Raw genomic sequence first — 22,773 nt, 5'->3', positions numbered from 1 at the left:
ACTTCGCTCACTCTGCTTCAGCCACACTGGCCTCCAAACGCACTCATTCCTGCCCCAGCACTGTTTACTTTTTCCTGTGGTGGAATGTTCTTCGCTCACATCCTTGTGTGGCTAGCTCCCTCATTTCTTTCAGCTCTGCTTTCAGATTCTGTCCTCAGCGGGATCTTCCCAGCTGCCCTAGAAAAAAGGACCCTGCCCATCATCTTCGACCTCCTGACTCTTATTTCGTATTTTTTTTAAATAGCACTCATCATTGCATGAAAATCCTACTTCGTTTGCTCCTCCCCTCTTCATGCACACTTCATGTCGTATTAACCAATGTACCACTGGCAGCTAGAACAGAGATGATTTCACAGTAGGTACTCAATACATATTTGTCAAATGAACTAATGAATGAGTACGTGCAGCGAGCCCCCTTGTGCCAGCACTATCTTGATACTGAGACTTTACTTATATTATTAAGTTACATGTTACCTAATAGCTATTCAAAACAATCTTACACCCTTTAGGAAAATAGTAAGGATCTCTAATAGTAACATCCTTCCAAGAGAGGGAATGTTTTTCTTTTTAAGAGGTTTTCTTTTTTAGAACAAATTTGTGGAAAAATTGGGGAGTATGTAGTACAGAGCGTTACCATATAGCCTGTATCCAATTTCCTCTCTGATTAAAATCTTACACTGGTACAATACATTTGTTATCATTTATCAAGTAATAGTGATACATTATTACTAATGTTTAATGTATTTAGATTTCTTTAGTTTTTACTTAGTGCTCTTTTTCTGTTCCAGGATTCTATCCGTGACACCACAGTACATTTAGTTGTCATGTCTCTTTAAGCTCCCCTTGACTGTGACAGTTTCTCAGACTTCCCTTGTTTTTTTTTTTTTTTTTTGCGGTACGCGGGCCTCTCACTGTTGTGGCCTCTCCCGTTGCGGAGCACAGGCTCCGGACGCGCAGGCTCAGCGGCCACGGCTCACGGGCCCAGCCGCTCCGCGGCATGTGGGATCTTCCCGGACCGGGGCACGAACCCGTGGCCCCCGCATCGGCAGGCGGACTCTCAACCACTGCGCCACCAGGGAAGCCCTCCTTGTTTTTGATGACCTTGCGAGTTTTGGAGAGCACTGGTCAGATATTTTATAAGATACTCCGCTGTTGGAATGTGTCTGGTGTTTTACTCATGGTGATAACTGGGGTTATGGGTTATCTGGAGGAAGACCGTAGAGGTAAAGTGCCGTTTTCATCACGTCCTATCAAGTGCGTATACTATCGACATGATTTAACGTTGACCTTGGCCACTGGCTGAGCTAGTGTTTGTCAGCTTTCTCCACTCTAGACTTACTCTTTCCCCCCTCACTATACTCTACTCTGTAGAAGGAAGTCACTGTGCACAACTCGCACCTAAGGAGTGCGGAGTTGTGTTCCCCCTCCTTGAGGGCAGAGTATCTCTATATAAATAATTTGAAATTCTTTTGTGCGGGAGATGGTGTGTTTGTTCTCCCCCCTGTATTATTCAGTCATAAATCAGGATGGACTTGTAGATATTGATTTTGGGCTTTGAGTTACAGTCCAGTATGACTTTATTTTGTTGCTGAAATTGTTTCCGTCTGGTGATGAGTAGCTCTTTCACTTGGCTGCTCTGCTCCTCTGGTAGACCCCCATCACTGTGTTTCGGCTTTCTGTTTTCAGTTTTGCCTTTCTGAGCACTTTCTTACTCTCGGGCGCTACAAGATGCTCCAGGCTCATCTTGCTTCTCTGGATGAGGGAGTGTTTTTATTTCCTAGAAGCACCAGCGAAAGTTTTCTCCCATCTCATTGGCTTTGGTTGGTTTAAATGCCTACAGTGTGGATGAGGAAATGGGAAGGAGTAGAGGGGTGGGATGGGATTAGCTAATTGAAGTAAACCAAGCAAGGGCCACCCATAGAGTTAGGCATGAAGCCAAGACCACCTAAACCACTGGGGGGAGGGTGATGTAATAGACTTGTCTTTGGCTCCTGACCTCTATTCTCCCACCCCACCCCCAATTTGACAGTGAACTGTACCTCCAGGCAACGGTCTAAGCCTGCCATGACAGTCCCATCCCTGTCGTAGTGTAACCTTTATATATCCGGGGCTAAGACATAATTTCATTTCTCTGGCAATAGTTACTGGTGTACAGGTGTTACATGACCCAAGCTGGCCCAATCAGCTCCTGCTTAAGAAGGGAACGGGGGCTTCCCTGGTGGCGCAGTGGTTGAGAGTCCACCTGCCGATGCAGGGGATACAGGTTCGTGCCCCGGTCTGGGAAGATCCCACATGCCGCGGAGCGGCTGGGCCCGTGAGCCATGGCCGCTGAGCCTGCGCGTCCGGAGCCTGTGCTCCGCAACGGGAGAGGCCACAACAGTGAGAGGCCCGCGTACAGCAAAAAAAAAAAAAAAAGGGAACGGAATAAGAAGAGAAGGACTTATTTTACATTATTGGACAAAAGACTTTATCTTCTAGATATGAACAAGGAAATAAATAGTCCCAGTTGTCACCACGATCCTTAGAAAACCAGCTTTGGCTGAAGTCATCACTCTGGGCAGTAGAGTAGAGAAAGGAGACTATGGGTCCCTGAGGACAGTACTGAGCCCTGGGATCCACAGATCCAGAGGCCTGGCCTATCTAGGGCCCTTCTCTTCCACGCTGGAGTTGAGGTTTCCGTTATTTGCATCCAGAATCCTCTTAACAGAACCAGATGGTTCTTTAAATCAAAACCTCAGTGCTGTTGATGGAGAGAGAGGGGAATGGCTGTAGGGGGCACACAGGAAATGAAGGTCCGGCACACTCTGGAGTGGCCATTCTGTGCACCTGACCTTGTCCCAGGTGGCAGGTGATTCCGGGATAGGTTCCTAAGCCAAATTAGAGCCTTCTTTTTAGGGATTTAAAAAATTGGGGTCAGAGACAGCATAAGGGAAAAGTGTTTCTAGTGGCTGCAAGCTGTGTCTCTGCCAGGCGGAGGAAGCTGGTCTGCATGGAGGGTTCATGGACCCAAGGTGACCTGGAGGGGTGAGAAGCAACATCCAGCAGCCGGGGTGGGGGCGGGTTCTGACGTTGTTCCCAAGGCCAGCTTCTGCCCTTTGCCACTGTCCCGTCCCCGTCCTGGCTTCCATGCATTGAGTTTCTGTCACTCACCACCATAACGTCCTGACGGATGTGGATGTGTAGCACCTGCTTTTAGCACCTTTAGAAAATTCCGTCAATAGTGGCCCTATTGACACATCTCCCTAGAAACTCCATAGGTGAGAGTCCTTGGAAGAAAATTTGAGAACAGATTTGTTTCCTTTGGAAATACTTCTCCTCATGTTATAATTTACTGTAAGAAAACAAGAGGTAGAGTTTTATGTTATATCTATCTTGCCACCATTTAAAATATTTAAAAAAAAAAAAAAGAAAAGAAGAGGCTTCAGTTGAAGACGGAATTCATTGTATGTTCCCCTCCAGATCTTCCCCAGCGCTTGATTTATCTCCTACGATGAAATTTCGAAAACTGCCCCCTGGAAAGAGGAGTTTCTTGACTTGATGCCTTTATTGGGAGTCCGTGATTTTTTTGGCAGCCAAGAGCGGCTGTGGTGTATTTGAGGGTGATGTTTGGATGCCCCTCCCCCCGACCTCTTTTAGCAACACGGAAGACTGTCATCTTCTGGTAAAAATTCATCATGGTACAATTTAGAGTCCAAGCTTTCCATAAATAGGAGGCAATAGAGAACACATAATCTGAAGCGTGATTTCCTTTTATACAAGAGGAAACTGAGGTCCAAAGAGCTGAAATTGTAATAATGCACATAAAACACCAAGCACAGGGCCAGCTCATGGCGATCACTCAGCAAGTGACGTGCTGCTCTGAGTACCGTTAGTGTCCATGGTTGCTTTATTATTTAGAAACTGAATCCTAACTAGATCCAGCTGACTGGCTGTGTGGCTTTGAATGAGTCAGTGCTCCTCGGCCAATCTAGGCTTTCTTCTAAGTTCAACGAGGAAATGAAACGATGTGAGTCAAAGGCTGGCACGGTACCTGCAACACGAGAAGGTCTCAGCAAATGTTAGCCAGAGCTAAGGATTTAGGCAGGCTTTTCCCTGGGTTGTGTCTTGAGAAAATGAAGACAGCTTCCACATATAACGAATGCTACCCTAACCCCAGTGTCCCGGTCCTTAGTGAAAGCTCGGGGACTAGATGGGACAGGACCCTTTTCGCTGCCTCTGGTTGGGTTGGGCGATTGTTCTGGAGACTTTGAGACCTGGAAGTCAGGCTGTCTGTAGCTTTGATTTCCACTCAAGGGCAGAGAACTATTGTTTCCGAGCTTAGAAAAGCAGAGGGTAAGTGAAGAGTTTTCAGGAATTAGGAGGTGTCCTCAGAAACCAAAACGCAGAATTTTGTTCACAGACAGTGCTCTGCGGGGGCCTGTGTCTCTGCTTGGGCTTGAACCCTTGCTCTGCTCTTTCCTCATCCCAGTTTTGTGGGAATTAAAAGGAGCCGGGTTGTCTGACCACTGGTTCCAAAGTAACAAGCCTTAGTGTTCAAGTATCAAATTTCATCCCTCAGGAGGAATGGGTTAATGGATGTCGGTGTTAATGTCTGAGAACGTTTAAAAATGTACAAACACTTCAAATCTCGTTTGCAATAATTTAGGGTATTGACACTTAAAATAAATTTTTTGCTGCTCTGCCTCGCCCATTTTGGGCATGGACATAAAATATTTGGAGAAAAATGAAGGCTTCTGATGCATCTAAGTTAATATTTAATAATGATGATGATAACAAGTAATATTTAATGATGACTTAAAACATGTCAGGTACCGTATGAAGCACTTCACCACGTTATTTCATTTAATCTTCGTAACAACCTAAGGGGTGGGTACTATTACTGGATAGGTCAAATTCTTTTTCATTTGGAGTGATGGAATCCCAGCTCATCAGCTCATATCACTTAATCATAAAAGGGGATTTACTAGCTCATAAAACTGTGATGTGCAAAGGAGATAAAGCTTCAGTCATGGGTGTGTCCAGGATGTGTGACCATCTTGCCTCCATCTTTTAACTCTGTTTCCTTCTGTGTGGGCCACAGTCTCAGGCCAGATTTTTCCGTGTGATAGTTCCAACGGGTCTGGCTTAAGTCCTCCTCCTTTAGTAACCTTGAAGGGAAAGACTTCATCCAGCAAGAGTCCCAGGGCTGCCTCTAACCGCCCTGGCTTGGATCACATGCACACCAACCCCTGATGTCTGCATCTGGGGGAGGACGCTTCAGTGCGTCCAAACCTCATGAACTGAGAACAGTGGTTTCCCCCGAAGAAAACTGAGGTACTCTTACCAGAAACACCTGGAAATGGATGCTAGTAAGAAACACCAAAACCAAAAGCAAAGAGCCACTAGAATCAACAAGCCCTTTTTACAGATGGGGAAACTGAGGGTGAGAAGTAGTTAAAGTGTGTGCCCAAGATGGGACAGCCAAGTGGCAGACCTAGAGTTTGAAGCCAGCTCTGTGTGCATCTAGATCCGTATTGCTTACAACCATACTGTACTTGGGAACAGATCTTGAAATGTGAAGTATTTGATGGCTTTCCAGAATCCCTTTGAAGAAGATCCCTTTGATAAAATCTCTTTTCTTTTTTTAAATTTGAAAATTGTTCGTATTTGTAAGGGAAAAAAACAGATTATAAAAATTATCCCATTCTTTAAAGGTTTTTACATATTTATATACACACACCTACATATAGTGGTTATAACTCTGGAAGATGGTATACCAAAACGTTAACAGAGGTTATGAAGTTGGTTTGGTTACCCCTCGCCCGCCTTCGCTTGTCTGTATTTTACACTTTTTTCTGTGATAAGTATATGCATTACTTATATATTTATGAAACAATTTAAAGTATATTAATTATCATAAAAATTTAAAATCCCTATTGGCCTGAGGCATAAGAGTATGGAAATTAGCTGGGGAGACCACTTTTCCTTTGCTTAAATTGGTAAGTCCCGGGGCTTCCCTGGTGGCGCAGTGGTTGAGAGTCCGCCTGCCGATGCAGGGGATGCGGGTTCGTGCCCTGGTCCGGGAGGATCCCACATGCCGTGGAGCGGCTGGGCCCGTGAGCCATGGCCGCTGAGCCTGCGCGTCCGGAGCCTGTGCTCCGGCAATGGGAGAGGCCGCAACAGTGAGAGGTCCGCGTACCGAAAAAAAAAAAATTGGTAAGTCCCTTATGCTCTTTTTCAGGAAATGAGATAGAGGTGCCCATTCTCAGAATATGTAATCCTCATGCTTCTCCCTCGTATGTCACCAGACATTTATTTCAAACCAGCGCTGCTGGTTCATATTTTTTAAATCTCAATAACATCTTAATTTGAAAAGAAGAGGGAGATGGAGAAATAGAATCCCCTGTGTGTCAGGAACAATCACTGGGGGAAGAATGAAATGAGAATCAGTCCAGGCAGCATCCTAGAGTTTTGGAAGGAGAAGAATTATAAACCCAATTGTGCGTGACCTCAGCTAAGAGCGAGAGGATGGATTATGGAGGTAGAGATGGTGCAGGTGTGCTGTGCGAGTCACACCTGGCGGGACTGTGGGTGAGGACTGAAATCCAGTCCACCTTCGGATCATTGAGTCAGGAGCTCTGAGTAGAGATAAAGGCTTCATCTGCCTGGAGGGGCTCCTTTTCTGACTCGCTTGTGTGTGACCCCAAATACAGCATCATAACTAAAAGCAGGGCTTCTTAAGTCCAGCTGCCTGAGTTTGAATCGTTGCTCTGCTACTTCCTAATCATAAAGCATGTATATGTGTACAGTGATGGCTAAAAGCAGACACACACACCTAGAGACGCACAAAGCCACCAGCTTTGGACATTGAACACCTACTGTGCGTTAGACCTAGACTTTGTTTAGGAGCACAGCCATGTTTCAAATATCATGATCCAGACTAAATACAAGCTATTAGTAATTGGATGCCCTTATCGAACGGTTTTATCAAGCCTCCCCCTCATGGCAGATATTTTTGGCACTGTGTCAACACTGTTCATGTAATGCTGGGACTTCAGGCTTTTCTGTCTGTCTTGGAAGATTAAAGATAGTTGATTTAACTCCAAACCATGGGTCGTTAAAAGTGATTTAACTGTTAGCACAGTCCTGAGCGTCACGTCTGGGTTGCTAAGTGAAGGCTCTACTTACAGCTTCGGTGCGGAAATTTGTTGTCAAGGGTCTCCCGTGTTCCCAGACCTGTGGTTTGTGAGGAGCTTCACTAGTGCCTCTGGCTGCCAGCACTTAAGGCAGATATAACCACCCATCACCAGACGCTCCTACTAGGGGCTGAATCAAGATATTTCCACGTCTTCAACTGCCACTCTGACCCCATTTGCAAACTTCTACATTCAGATAGCCATGGCTTCGTCTTGTAAGAGATTCCACTAGGGGAGAGGGGAGTGGCATTCTGCTAGTCAAGTCTTCCCCTAGGGTGAGCATATTCAACCTCTTAAAATGTGTCTGCTTCCTTCCCCACCCTCATATTTCTGTGTTTCCTTCCCTGTTAAAACTAGCCACCAAATGTTTCAGGCTGTGTTTGAAAGAACTGTGATTTTTTTTCCATCCAGCTCACACTGCCGGCCCGTACCATAGCATCAGCTTTACCTGAGTTAATTTAGCCTGTCAGTTAAGGAGAAGCCCTGGAAACAGAGGTAGCGGCAGATGGCAGAAAAGAGGGTCTGAGTAGAAGCAATTACTCGCTTTAATAATTCAGTGTGTTTTGCGGTAATAGGCTCCAACGTAAATAGCAGACACACAAATGCCGTATTTCATTATTTATACACTCCAGAAATTGAAGTTTAATTAAGTCACACGCTTGAGACTTTTTAAGCAATTAAGGAGGCGCTTCGTCTTGGGCAGCGCGGAGGTGGTGAGGCTGCTTCTGCTCTGAGCCTTCTGTGTTATTATGAGCATCATTTCTCATTGGATCACAGGGCTGGCTTAAGCCAGGACAATGGGGGCGGCGTTTTACAAGCCTCAGTTGTCCCCACGTCAGTATCATGATTCTTTTAACATGACTACCCTACCATATGCTAACTTTAAAAGGAAAAAGTTTAAATCTATCCTTGTTATAAATGTGTGCCTTTATGTATTTAATAAACAGCTTTATTGCAATATAATCCAAATACCCTTAAAAGGTGTACACTGTGGAGGTTTTTAGTTTACTCACAGAGTTGTGCAGCCATCCCTGCTATCCAATTTCAGAACAGTTTCATCACCCAAAAAAGAAACCCTATACCCATAAAAACAGTCACTCCCCATTTGCCCCTTCTGTGAGTCCCTGGTAACCACTAACCTGCCTTATGTCTCTATGGATTTTTCTATCCTGGACTTTTCATACATATGGAGTCATAAAACATGCGGTCTTTTATATTTTCACGAGGTTCACAGTTCACAGTTTTAAAGGTTCATACATGTTGTCACAGGCATCAGTACTTCATTCCTTTTTATTGCCAAATAATATTCCATTGTATGGATATACCACATTTTGTTTATCCATTCATCAGTTGATGGACATTTGGGTTGGAATTTTTGGCTATTGTGAGTAATGCTCCTATGAACATTTATAAATGTACACGTTTTTGTGAGGACATATGCTTTCATTTCTCTTGGGTAGATACCGAGAAATAGGATTGCTGGGTCATATGGTAGTTCTATATTTAAAATTTTGAGGAACTGTAGAACTGCTTTCTGAAGTGGCGGCACCATTTTGCAATCCCACCAGCAATGTTTGAGGGTGCTAATTTCTCCACATTCTAAGTATATTTGTTTTTAAAGGAAATTTTATAACATCACCATGAATTGTCAGCAAAAACATAAACAGAAGGTAATTGTCAAATCAAACACTAAGAAAACCAAACAATGTTGTTCATTTCTAACTTGATACTCCTGCTGAAGGTTCTGTATCTAAAGTCTGCTGTCTTTTCAGTTGAAAGGGAGGATTAGGCAACATTAGAAAGGTGTTCAGGGGACTTCCCTGGTGGTCCAGTGGTTAAGACTCCATGCTCCCAATGCAGGGGGCCTGGGTTTGATCCCTGGTTGGGGAACTAGATACCACATGAATGCTGCAACTAGGAAGTCTGCATGCTACAACTAAGAAGTCCACATGCCACAGCTAAGAGGCTGCACACCACAACTAAAGATCCCGCGTGCTGCAACTAAGAGCCAGCACAGCCCAAAATAAATAAATATTAAAAAAGAGAAAAAGAAAGGTGTTCAAGACATATTAGCACCAACTGAGACTTTCTTATTGCCATTGTTGAAAAAGAACTGAAAATGGAATAAGTTCTCACTATGTGACTCAATGTTATTTGATGCAGTGTCTAAATGATAACTGCAACCTAAGCATCACCGCTTCAGAACACAAGGAATTTGGAGGCACTGATGCCATACGCAAGTGTGTTTCATCTTGTTTCAGCAGTCAGCTACACGGTTACCTCATACAAGGAGTTCAGAGGTGGCTGGGCTAATGTTTATTACATTTTTTTTGTTTTTGCTTCTTACGGTCTGGTGTTTTCCAAGAACTCGTGGGTAAATTCGAGAAACTGTCAAAATTACTACATTCTTGCTAGGATAATAGCTATTAAACCCAGTAAATCCATTCCAGGGAATGTAGTGAAAGGAAATAATGCAAAGAAAGAAAGAAATCTATTGGCCCACCCGTGCTTAGTGCAAGATTTTTTAATATATATAACTGAGAACAATTGGAAACAACAACACAAAGGAAATGATGATAAGCCATATGGTGTTTTAGCTGGATAGAATAAAATGATGGTCGTGAAGACTTAAAAAGTAGCAAGAAAAATAAAAGAAGCAGATGAAAAAAGTAGGATATAAAATTGTATGTACAGCATTACTGCAGCTGTAAAAATATGTATTCAGTAGAGTAAAGACCAGAATGTAACATGCAAAAAACACCCATTTTTTATGGGGCAAGAAGTTTTTTCATGTACCAACTTTACTATTTCAACATGTTTTACATTTTTTAAATTGAAAATGTGCATTGTGTTTTATTCCAGTCTTTTTTCTAAAGATATTTTTAATTTATTGATACACTGTCTTATATTGACTGTAAATAATATTGTGTACTTCCTATAAATTACAATGAAAGAATATATAATCACCAGCTGAGGTTCATTTTCGGAATGAAATAAACAAAGACCATGATGGAAAATAAAAGGGACGGTGCTCCTTCATTGAGGTGTCAGGGGAGGCCATCCTACTGTCCAAAAGAGAAGGAGGCAGCTTTGCAAAGAGCTAGGGAAGAACATTCCAGGTGGAACAGTTTGTGTGAAGGTCCAGGATATGAGCCCAGCACTAGGTGCTTCAGGTAGTAAGAAGGAAAATGTGCAGGGCGTTCAGCTCACAAAACTGAAGGATCGGGAACCATCTTCTAAAGAGCAGATGAAGCCCCGAAGAATATTGAGGAACGGGGGTGAGGAGAAACACTGTGGGCAAGAAGCTCAACTCAGCGAATGAAGAGAAGTAAACCGGCAGCTGAGAGATGACGGCAACACGGAAGGTGGAAATAGCCGCATCCACGGACTTCGCCATGGAGACATGGTCCGCGTCTGGGCTCGGCAGGGAGAAGCAAGGAGAAAAACAGCCCCTCCTCCTGCCCTGAGGCCCCTAGGGCAGGGCAGGAGGAACAGCTTCCACTCGAGGGGTCTGCCGGGGAGGTGGCGTCCTCACAAGGCAGCATGTTTTCATTAAGGCAAGAGGTGAAGAGGAGACCGTGAGAAAAGGCAGAGGATAGAATGGGCGTTCCTGAGGGCTCGGGGAAGAGTTTGGGAGACAGAGGAGAGGTGAGAGGTCAGCTCAGATGATGAGTTCCTGGCTGGAGATGAACTGCAAGTGGTTGTAGTTCAAGTGTGTTTATGTGCGAACTCTGGGGCCTCACCCCAGACCCACGGAATCAGAATCTCTGTGAGATGGGGTTTCAATACTAACAAACACCTCCCGTGATGATGATGTGCAGCCGGGTCGGGAATCCGCTGTGCGACATGGTATCTGGTGTCTCCTCCACCTATGAAACTGGTAGAGTGATGGAGATTTGATCGAGGTCCTAGTAGTGAGCTACAGAGAGGGAGTGGATTCATGGAGCATTTCAAGGATGACTCCCGGTGAGAATATGAGAGAGGCGGAATGAGTCCAAGGTGATTGGAAACCTATTTTTAAGACCTACGTTAAGACACCTTTTTTTTTTTTTTTTTTTTGCGCTACGCGGGCCTCTCACTGTTGTGGCCTCTCCTGTTGCGGAGCACAGGCTCCGGACGTGCAGGCTCAGCAGCCATGGCTCACGGGCCCAGCCGCTCCGCGGCATGTGGGATCTTCCCGGACCGGGGCACGAACCCGTGTCCCCTGCATCGGCAGGCGGACTCTCATCCACTGCGCCACCAGGGAAGCCCTTAAGACACTTTTGATTGCTAAGTTGTAAGTTTGTTTCAAACTGACTTAAGCAGAGAAGAATTTATTGGCTTGATCAATGAACTTGCAGGGTTAGGGTCAGTGCACCTGCATTCAGGTGCTCAAGTAATGTCACCCGAGATCTGACCCACCATCTTGTAGCTCTGCATTCTACTCTGCTGACTGCCTTCCAGGCTCTACCAGTGTGGTGGCCAAGGTGCCTGCCATCCGCTCCAGCCTCAGCAACAGGTCTTTAAAAATCCTGGACAGCAAATGTCCACTCCAGTCTTCTTTTATAGAGTGTAAATAAGAACATAGTTAACCACCAGTCAGAGCAGGGGAAGTACAGTTCCCCATCTCCCATTTGCCACCGACACCTGGTGACTTAAGGGGTTAAGAAGTCCTAGGTTCACAGACTGGACTTCCCTGGATCCTTGCAGAGCCTTCAGGTGACATTTGAGAGGGGCTGAGTGTGCTGTTGGTAAGATCTCGTGAAAGGCACACCATTTCAGCACCCTTAAACTTGATTATTCCGTGTGACCACACAGCACAGACGCTTATTACCTGAAGCCCAGGATTTTTAATGTAACGTGAGAGGTAACACAGTAGGGGCAGCAAAGGTCTCGTTAAACCCCAGCCGCTGATACTTGAACTGCCACCAGGAGAGGCTTTTATTTGTCTTTTTTAGTACCTGTCACCAGACACCAAAAAAGATTGCAGGCCCCAGCCCCTGCTCTGTGTACCGTGCAGTCCCGTATCACTGAAGCCTGCAAAGAAAAGAAGTGGCCTGCTGTGTTGCAGGGAGGTGCAAGCTTTTTTAATCAAAAAGAAAAACAAAGTATATGTCAACTAGTTTGGGCGTACGAATAAAACAGACAATTACATCATGAATTTCTGTGAACCCTGCACTCATCTTAAGAAATAAAAACTTAAGTCCCTGGAAATAACCACTGCCTTGCCTTTGATGTTTGTCATCCTCATGCATGATGACTTTTGCTCCATATGTCTGTGAACAGCACGCAGTGCTGTTTTGTTGGTTTTCAAGCTTCATCGAAACGGTCTCATTCTGTCACTATCCTGCTACAAATTGCTCTTTCTCCTCTTGATCCTTATGTTGACACGTGACTTTCTGAGTTGTTCGTTTTCTCTGCTGTGTAGTATTCCGCTTAAACTTGTCAAATATATTCATGATTCTCCGTGCGTAGACAGAAGAGTTTTTTCCAGCTTTTCACTATTATACACAGGGCTGCTGTGAGCATTCTTGTGTGGGTCCTGTGCAAACGTGCAAGAGTTTCTTCAGGTCACATATGTAAGGGTAGAACCAGAAGAGTGAGGGCGTGTATATATATATATATATCTTCACTCCTGATAGATGTTGCCAAAAGGCTTTCCAAAGTGTTTGGGTCAACTTACACTGCCGCTAGCGGCCTCTGAGCTGTCCCCCACCTCCATATCCACTCTGAGACGTGTATGGTCCAACTTTTATTTTTTATGTTTTGCCAGTGCGAAAATAACGTGGAATCTCTTTATTGTTTGAATTAGTATTTCCCTGATTACTGAGGTTAAAACTTTTAATTTATGTAAAAGCCCAAGGTGTAAAGCTAAACTAGGCCGAGTGGTTCTATTTGGGGGTGGGGTAATGGTTCGTATTTAAGACATCTAAGCTATTGTATTTATCATTTTAGTACCTTTGGATACCTGTGTTTTTAAATATTGAACATAACTTTAAGCAAGTGAGTTTGCATTTAATCTCTTTTGTAGCATACTTTGGCTGGTATTTTGACTGTCTTTTTTGTTAATTGACTGTGATTTTAGCATTATCTGTGACGCATCCTTCCCATCCCTTTACATACATTGGTTGGGAGTTGGCTTTAATAGCAGGTATGAAAACCCATCCATGAAGCTGAGGGAGAGAAGACGTCTGAATCCTGAAGGCAAGGGTTCTTGAGTTCACCCGGCATGCTCCTGATTTAGTGTCTTTGCTCTGACTGTCCCCTCTGCCTGGAATCTTCCTCACCCAGAAAAGCACGTGACTCCCTCCTGCCTTCCCCACCGTCAGGCAGTCGTCGGATCTCACTTGCTCAGTGAGGACGCCCCTAACTTTGCACTGTATAATATATTCCAGCCCATCAGCCACTCCTGTATCCCTCCTGGCTCTGTTATCTATTTCCTCCTAGCACTTACCACTGGATAACTTTCTATATAAGTTACTTAGTTATTGTTTGCTTTGACCATTATTCTTTCTTTGTCTTTTTCCTACCACCTGTAGAATGTAACTGCTGCAAGCGCAGGCATCTTGGTCTGGTTTGTTCGCTACTGTCTTCCTGGCACCTAGAACGGTGTCTGACACATAGTAGGCACTCAGTATAGATTTGTGGACTAATAAATGGGCTGCAGTTAGCAAGGTAGAGAGAGCAGAGCATTTCTGAGAGACAGTGTATGTGCCAAGGCCCGAAGGCAACCCAGCATGGTCTCATGACTAGGAGTGAGCTGGAGAGCTGCAATGTAAGTGTGACCGTGATTTTGCATGGCTGCCCATGCAGGCGGAGGGTGCTAGAGGCAGTTACAAGAGATATAAGTAGGAGCCGCAGTCAGCAGTTTGGACTTGACCTTGAAGGCAGTCGGGAGCCTTACATGATTTTTATCAAGGGAGTAACACGATCCTTTGTGCATTTTTAGAAGAACGTCACTCCGGCACCCACAAGAAGAAATCATAGGATAGGGGTTAAGGATCAGACTGGAGACAGGTGGACCATCTAGGGGGCTGTCACAGCGATCAGGTGAGGGAAGTTGGTGATCTCCTCAGGTAGCAGCAGGGGCATGGAGAGACGTGGACAATTTCAGGAGATACGTAGGACAGCTCTACTTGTCTTTTCCTCCGATCCCCGAAATAACTAGAATCTCAGTGACTCCCCGAATCTGAGCTTAACTAAGCCAGCAGGCTGTGCTTCTATTCAGCGTGCTCTTAAGTAATCAAACTGGAAAGCTATCAAAAGTCCTCCACCCACATCTTCAACTTTCCTCTTGGTGAAAGAAATCTGGAGCAAGGCTGCCTTTATTCGACCAAGCAGTGAATAATGGAGCAGCACGCTGATTGAACTCGAAGTTTTTGGAAGGAAGGTAGCATTCCACGTCCAAGTTCCCCTGGTCTCCAGATCTTTTGTGCAAGTAAATTAGTTTCATTTGTCTCAGGGCACCTTTTCCAGGCCAGCTTCTTCCAGCTTGCCTGCAAATGTTTCTCAGTGGTGTGTTTGAGGCTTGGCTGTGTCTCCTTGTCTGGAACAAATGTTTTATTACGAGGAAATAGCTGGATGATGATTCTGGACTTCTTGGACCCTATTCCCCTCTCAGCTGTTGACTGGATATTTGATACCTTGGTAATTTTCAGCTTAACCTGCCCCCTCTCCTGTCTGCTTCTCGTTAATATGCATTTCACACTGGAAGCTGAATTTCGTACCTACCAGCTCCGCAGTCTTGAGCGAGACATTTAGGATTAACACCTGTTTCTTTAAGACTCTCCCAAGATGGAGTGGAGGCCCATGCGTTGTTTTCTTTGCTCACTTCCCGGGTGTGCATGATTTTCCTATGGTCCGGTGGTCATGCATTCCACTGCAAGCTAAAACCATCCAGATCATGGGAGTATCATGTTGCTCGTTTCACATGGGAAAGCCACCGCCCACCTTCCTCTTGTCCAAGTTGCGTTCAAATCTAATTTCCATGGCCCATGTGAGTGGGAGCTCCACAGCCCTGTGTCAGCTGTCAGAGTTTAGCAATACCATTTCCAAACATGGGCCAGTAGGCAGCCAGCAGGCACTAGACAGCTGAATGCTGGCGGAAAAAGCCTCAGACACCTATAGCAGTCCAAACAGTGACTCATCCTGCTATTGCCAGGATAAATATGGGAATAAACGGTATTTTTCCCTAAGCAGGAAGAATTGTCAAAATGCTTATCATTTTATAAAATATAACAGATTGTGCCTGTTCATGTTTTGAAACGTTCCAACCCTTCACTAGCTGTTTTGTTTTTCTTTTATGAGTTTAATAACAGCGTTCACCTGTTTTTCTTCTTTCTAGGAGGCCTGGAGAACTCCGGAGTTTCCAAGCTGTGCTGCCCCCCGAGCTCTGGATCCACCTGGCCGTGGTGGCCTGTGGCAATCGGCTGGAGGAGACGCTGGTCATGCTCAAATCGGCCGTGCTCTTCAGCCACAGGAAGATGCGATTTCACATCTTCACCGAAGAATCTTTGAAGTCCGAGTTTGACAAGCAGGTGAATGTGCAGGAATTGTGGCACGCTGTTTACTGAGTGCAGACAGACTGCATTGCGGGAAAGGCATATCCTGTTTCCTAAATATTCTGCTGCATACTCAGCTGTGCGCCCATGAACCCTTGACTCCGAGCCTTACTGTTCTCATCTATAATATAGGGATAATTACACCCCCTGTAGAGAGACATGGTGAGGATTAAATGAGATGATGCACTTAAAGCACTTGACCCAGGGCTCCATCCCTCTTGGTGTTATTGACATTGTTCTTAGTGGGAGTCACGTAGCTAATTTTTATCTATGTATGTGTGTTTTTTGAATGACAAATAATATACGCTCATCAAAATAAATTCCAACAGTATAGATGTTATAAATTAAAAAGGCAGAAGTCCTTGCTACGGTTCTTTCCCACACAAGAAACTGTCAGAGTCAACACTTGTGAGTGATTCTCCCATATTTTTTTTCATATGCAGGTGTGTGTGTGTTTACACATCTGTGTGATTGTGTATGTTTGTGTGTATACACGTATATTTGTATAAGTATAAACACATATATGTATAACACATGCACATGCACGTATTCTTTTATTTTATATATATAAATATATAATATACTTATTTATTATATTTATTTATCAAAACATATTTCTTTTACAAAATCCAAATCACTCTCTGTGTATTATTCTGGAACTTGCGTTTCCTCACTTAAAGCCATAGCATCAACATCGTTCCAGGTGAGGACTCATAGATTCTCACCTCATCCCTTTTTGCTGACGACACAGTCTTTTATTATGTGGCTGGGTCATCATTGATTTGACTCTTCCTGTACTGAGGAATAAGTAACAGTTTCCTCCCGGTCCAGGAGAGCTTTGGAAATGCCTCTTCTCCCCGGGCTCGGTACGTGTGCGTCAGCACACTGAGCTTTGTTTTCCTGGAGAGGCTTCTCTTGCGGTGAGTTCTTGTGCGCTGGCAGAGAGAGAAGCTCTTTTGTTTTGTATCTACCGACTTGTGTCACCAGGCTGCATCCTGCTACTGGGGTAGCCATGCTGATGAGAAAGGCCAAAGCAGCCTGTTGGGCAGAGAAAGACTAATAACAGAAAGCTAGAAAACGTGTTATGTTTTCTCCAGAAAAAAAATCACCTCGACATCCTCACCAAGAGAAGTCAGGGCAGAACAGTCTTGGGGCTTTGAAATTGATTGGAAAATGGCTTGAGGAAGGTCTGAGTCAGTGAAAGGGGCAAAGAAAAACATTGAAACACACATAGGTAGCTTCTCTGTGGTGTAAGGGGAATTATAATTAATAATAATAACAATAATAGTAGTAATAATAATTTTAAAAATAAAATAGCCTTTATCAAGGGCTTATGACTTACGATTTACTTTTACTTAATCCTCACAAGAATCCTTTGAAGATGGTAATAACCATGTCCCTATTTTACTAGCTGACAGCATTGAGACTCAGAGAGTCTTAGTGAGTAGCTCATCAGGTGTCAGTTCAAGGTTACTGACTCAGACCTCCACGAACTTAACCACTATATCCTACTACCTCCCAAACTAGTAGATGGAAGTCTTGAATTCAAAATTTAGCTCCACTCTCGCTGTGTGATCTCCGGCAAGTCTTGTGGGCTTTTTGGACTTCGGTTTCCCCCTTTGTAGCTCGGGACCAGCAGAAGTGATACAAGAGATGCTTATCGATAGTCTTGATAGGCTACCTCAGGCTGCAGTGACAGCTTCCAGAAAGCTCAGAGACTTTCCACATGCCTGCTGCATGTCTCATGCAGGCACAGCGGGGTCCCTGTCCGCACGGCCCCCTCCGCCTGGGACCACAGTTGACAGAGACCATTCATGCACGTTGCTGCACCTGCTGGAACATTTGGCCTCTGCAGTTCTTGAGATGCCACTAAAGGAAAGATTGGGACTATCGGATCCCCACTGTGCTTCTCACTCCCTCAACTTGACAGTGACATTTCTGCTCCTGTTTAGCTGTCCAGAAGCAGTTGGTCACAAGGCCCACCCAACTCCAAGGGGGCTGAGAGGTAGCCTACATGAAGGAACGGAGGAAAAGTGGCTATGGGTCAACACTAGTCAGGTCATGTACAATATCCATTGGACAAGTATTTATTGAGTACCTACTGCATGCTAGAAGCTGGGGCATGAGGACAGAGCAGAACAGAATACAGGCTTGGACTTAAAAAAGACAAGAGAAGGAAGATGTGTATGTGTAACTCTAGATGTGTAACAGATTGTGTTTTCCAAAGGGCCTCCTGTTATTCACACCTTTGTATATTTCCCTCCTGCACTGTCCCAGGCCTGGCCTGTGTGACCAGTAGCATAGGGAAGAAGTGATGCTATGTCACTTTTGAGATTAGGTTTAATAAGGCACTGCACCTTCCATCTTGGTTGCACTCTTCTTCTCTTGGAGGTCAGCTTTTATGTCAGAGCAGCCCTTGCAGAGGCCCGTGTGTTAAGGAATGAAGGCCTCTTGCCGACACTTGTGTGCTTGAGCTTGGAGACAGGACCTCTAGCCCCATCCAGCCTTCACATGACTCACCCTCATGAGAGGTCCTGAGCTGGAACAACCCAATTCACAGATCCCTGACCCTAAAAAATGATATGAGTTAAAAAAAAAAAATGATATGAGTTAATGAACATTTGTGGTTTTAAGCTACTAGCTTTGGGGGTAATTTGTTATAAGGCAAGGGCTAACACAGATACGTCTACATACATAATACGTATGTGTATATAAAATAGAGTATGCCAAATGTCCTGAAGCTAGATCATTGAAAGCATACAGCTTGTGCCTGGCTCTGTCTGGGGATGCCTGGCCCTGGAACCTGGCCACCATGCAGTGAGGAAGTCCAAACTCGCCCACACAGAGAGGAGCTGAGGTCCCCAGTCGGTAATTGACCTCCACCACCGGACATGTGAGAACGAGCCTTCAGACGATTCAAGCCCCCAGCCTCCAAGCCTTCTAGCTGAGGCCCCAGACATTGTGGAGCGGACTCAAGCCGTCCCTTCTGTGCCTTGTCTGAATTCCTGATCCTTGGATATCTGAGCATAATAAATGGTCATTTTATACTACTAAGTTTTGGGGTAATTTGTTATGAGCCATAGTACCTGGGACATTATAAATTAGGAGCTAAAGTATGGGGAAATATTGCAGATACTTGTGGAGTGGAGCCACGTTTTACGTTGCCCTGCTGACTTTATCCCTCTGATGGCTTATTTCCTCGGTTCTTTGTTAGACCAGTGACGCTCCATTGGCAAAGGAGATTATAAGAGGGTGTTCACATCACCGCAGGGCATATGGAGTCACCCCTTTCTTTTCCATGCTGGGATCATGGTGCAAGTTTAGATGTTAAATATTGGCTCTTCCGTAAGTCACAGAACGTTTCTCAGTCTCAATTTCTTCATCTGTATCAAGCAAAAATCTATAACAGACATACAAAAGGGACCAACGATACTTGCTCTTCTTATTGCAGAGTGTAATTGTGAGGCTGAATCAGATAACCTATTTATTCTCTCATTCCACAAAGATGCCTTGGAACATCTCCCTGGGTTGGGCACTGTGTTAGCCCTGAAGCTATAGATCAGCAGCAGTTGGTTTCTGCTCAGCCACATGAGATGCTGGTGTGGAGGCGCAGGTTATACCATCCTTCTGAAGGTTGTCAGTTTCAACACTGAGGCATTGTGGGAATATCCAGAGTGTCTTGGGATAACTTCCAGAGATGCTCGGGGCCACATACCTCAGGGTCAAAACAAAACAAAACAAAATGCTAATTGCCATCATTATCCCTCTGGAAACGGCATTGTGGACGAGTTCTGTTATACTTAAGTAGAAATTTTTTTAAAGCTGCTTAAGTACACTGTCTGGTGGTATTTACTGTCTACGTTGTTGGTATTTAATATTTGAAAGTTTCATTTATTTTTGTCATCTCCCAGTATAAAAGCTGAAAATGCCAGCTGGTTGATTTCGTAGCTTCTCCAGACAGTTCAGGATCAAATATATGATTTAAGTTTGGTTAATTTGTGCTCCTGCCCCAGACTCAGAATCAGGAAATAGTGCGACACAGAAGCAGGGATGGCCACCAATCCGTTCTGGTGATAGGTGGGGCCCCATGGGGCATTGACATCGTGTGTGTGTGTGTGTGTGTGTGTGTGTGTGTGTGTAGCTCTGACATAGGAAGAGGTGTCAACAGGAATTTCTAGTGGCTGGAGTCAGTATACTATTCAAATATAGACATAGGAACAAATATAAATGGACTGAATATTCCACTTAAAAGACATGGATCGGCAAAGGGGGATAAACCCTTCTAGAAGATAGGATGCTAAAGATCAAAGAGTCAAGGAAATCAGTAGACTATGGGACCTTCCCGTTCTCCTTCCAGGGATGATTTTGGGCTGCTGTGCAGTGGCACAGTTGTCCTGAGTATTTGTGCCCAGTGTCTGTTCTGATCGGTTGGTACTGTTGCACTGAATGTTCATGCCCAGTGTCAGTTCTGATGTGTTCGTGCACTTGTGTTGGGTATTTATGCCTGAAGATTTCTCTCCCAAATATCCATCTCAAAATTGCAAATTTAAAGTGTTCCCAATGGTGTGGTTTTTCAAAAAATTTTATGCGACTATATAAGCAATACATGTACACTGTAAAAAAAAAAGTTATATTAGTGGACAGAGAGTAAAAATGTAAACTATCAAAAAAAGTTATAAAATCAGAAATGAAAAAAATCAACCATCATATTAATGCTGAGGAGAACAATTTTTGTGTATTTATTTACATTTCTTATCATATCAACATCAGAAATGGAATTATATTCTATATTTTCTATCACTGTTACTTATATTACTGAATTTCTTCTAAAATAGGGGTTGACCAACTTTTTCTGTGAAAGACCAGGTAGTAACTATTTTAGGTTTTCCAGGCTGTCTGGTCTCACAGCTACTCACCTCTATTCCTTCTTATAAAAGCAGCCATAGATATACCTAAACAAATGGGTATGGCTGTGTTCCAACAAAACTTGTATTTATGGACAGTGAAATTCAAATTTCATGTGATTTTCACATGTCACAAAGTGTTACTCTTGTTTTTATTTTTATTTTTTTTGCGGTACGCGGGCCTCTCACTGTCGCGGCCTCTCCCGTTGCGGAGCACAGGCTCCGGACACGTAGGCCCAGCGGCCATGGCTCATGGGCCCAGCCGCTCCGCGGCATGTGGGATCCTCCTGGACCGGGGCACAAACCCGTGTCCCTTGCATCGGCAGGCTGACTCTCAACCACTGCGCCACCAGGGAAGCCCTCTTGTTTTTATTTTTTTTCAACTATTTTAAAATGTTTAACCCATTCTTGGCTTGTGTGCTATTCGTAGCAGGCTGGGTTTGGCTCTTCCACTACCATGTTTTGTTGACCTTTTTCTGCAACATTGTCACTAGTAGCTGCATAGTATTCTGTTGTGTAAGCCTATCCCAGAGCTTATTTCACCAATTTCTTATTTACCTTGTTTCCTATTTTTCACGGTTACAAACAATGCTACAGTAAACAACCTCGTAATAAGTGTGTATGTACTTTTGGAATTTTTCCATAGGATAAATTCTCAGAAGTGGAGTTACTGTGGCACTGGGAAGGCATTAACTAAAAAGAATTAAGAAGATACACAGATACATATGCAAATAAGCATATGAAAAGGATGCTCAAGATCACATGTCATTAAGGAATTGCAAATTAAAATGATGAGATACAGCTACATACCATTAGAATTGCTAAAATCCGTAACACTGATAACACCAGATGCTGAAGCGGATGTGGAACGACAGGAGCTCTCACTCATTGCTGGTGGGAATGCAAAATGGTACAGCCACTTGGGAAGATGGTTTGGCAGCTCCTTAGAAAGTTAAATGTAGGCTGACCATACAATCTGGTAATCGCACTCCTTGGTATTTACCCAAATGAACTGATAAATTGTCCACACAGAAACCTGCACATGAATGTTTAGAGCAGCTTTATTCCTAGTCACCCCAAACTGGAAGGAGCCAAGATGTCCTTCAATAGATGAATAGGCAAGCAAACTGTGATATGTTTATACCATGGAATATTGGTCAGTGATAAAAAAAAATAAGCTGTGAGGCTACAGAAAGACATGGAGGAACTTTAAATGCATATTGCCAAGGAGAAAAGCCAATCTGAAAAGACTGTATGCTGTGTGATTCCAACCATATCACATTCTGGAAAAGACAAAACTGAGAGACAGTAAAAAGATCAGTGGTTGCCAGTAGTTCAGAGATGAAAAGGAGGGAGGAGGGATGAGTAGATGGAACAGAGGGGATTTTTAGGCAGTGGAACTATGCTGTATGATACTATAATGGTAGACACAGAACATCATGCATTTGTCAAAACCTGTAAAATTACACAACACAAAGAATGAACCCTAATGTAAACTATGTATTGATATTGGTTCTTAACAATGTATTGATATTGGTTCATCGGTTGTAACAAACGTACCACATTAATGCAAGATGTCAATGATGGGGAAACTGGGGGGTGGAAGGGGAAGGAGGGAGGGTATATGGGAACTGTCTCTGTACTTCCTGCTCAATTCTGTAACCATAAAACTGCTCTGAAAAATAAAGTCTATAAATTAAAATAATTTTATTATAAAATTAATTTATGCAAAGTAATATACACTGTCCATAAAAGTCTTAAAGAACACAGAAATATAAACTTAGAAAATGACACCACCACCACCTCCTCCACAGGTACCCACGTTTAACAATTAGGCGCATATCTGTTCAGATTTTTCTCTACGTGTAAGCGTATGCATATATTTTTCCCTGTAAGAGAGAACCATATTATACATTTCGTATTGTACTTTGCTTTTACTAAAACCTAACTATATATTGTAACCATTTTCTCATGACAGCACATATAGATCTACTTTAACTGTACATTAGTCCACCGCGTAGTTCCATCGTAATGCGTCTTCCCGATTCCTTATCGTTGAGCATTGAGTACTGAACAAGGTTTTTTTGCTTGTTTGTTTGTTTTTATTACCAACTATGTTTCGGTGAAAGTCCTTGTGCGTCTGTCTTGGGATTT

General features: G+C 43.8%; 1 protein-coding gene across 2 annotated transcripts in view; it reads left to right on the top strand.

Annotated features, from left to right (window-relative positions):
* Positions 1-22,773, top strand: part of LOC132526842 (glucoside xylosyltransferase 2) — a 154,739-nt gene that overhangs the window by 5,597 nt on the left and 126,369 nt on the right. For both annotated transcript variants that reach the window (XM_060161345.1, XM_060161342.1), the window contains exon 2: positions 15,499-15,691. In XM_060161345.1, the coding sequence (XP_060017328.1) occupies positions 15,602-15,691 (90 nt within the window). In that variant the 5' untranslated portion in view covers positions 15,499-15,601. The remainder of the gene's footprint in view (positions 1-15,498; positions 15,692-22,773) is intronic.

The sequence above is a fragment of the Lagenorhynchus albirostris genome, chromosome 10, assembly GCF_949774975.1.
Source record: "Lagenorhynchus albirostris chromosome 10, mLagAlb1.1, whole genome shotgun sequence".
In the NCBI taxonomy this organism is placed as follows: Eukaryota; Metazoa; Chordata; class Mammalia; order Artiodactyla; family Delphinidae; genus Lagenorhynchus; species Lagenorhynchus albirostris.
Note: the sequence above shows the minus strand (reverse complement) of the source record. Positions and strands in the feature narration are given on the sequence as shown.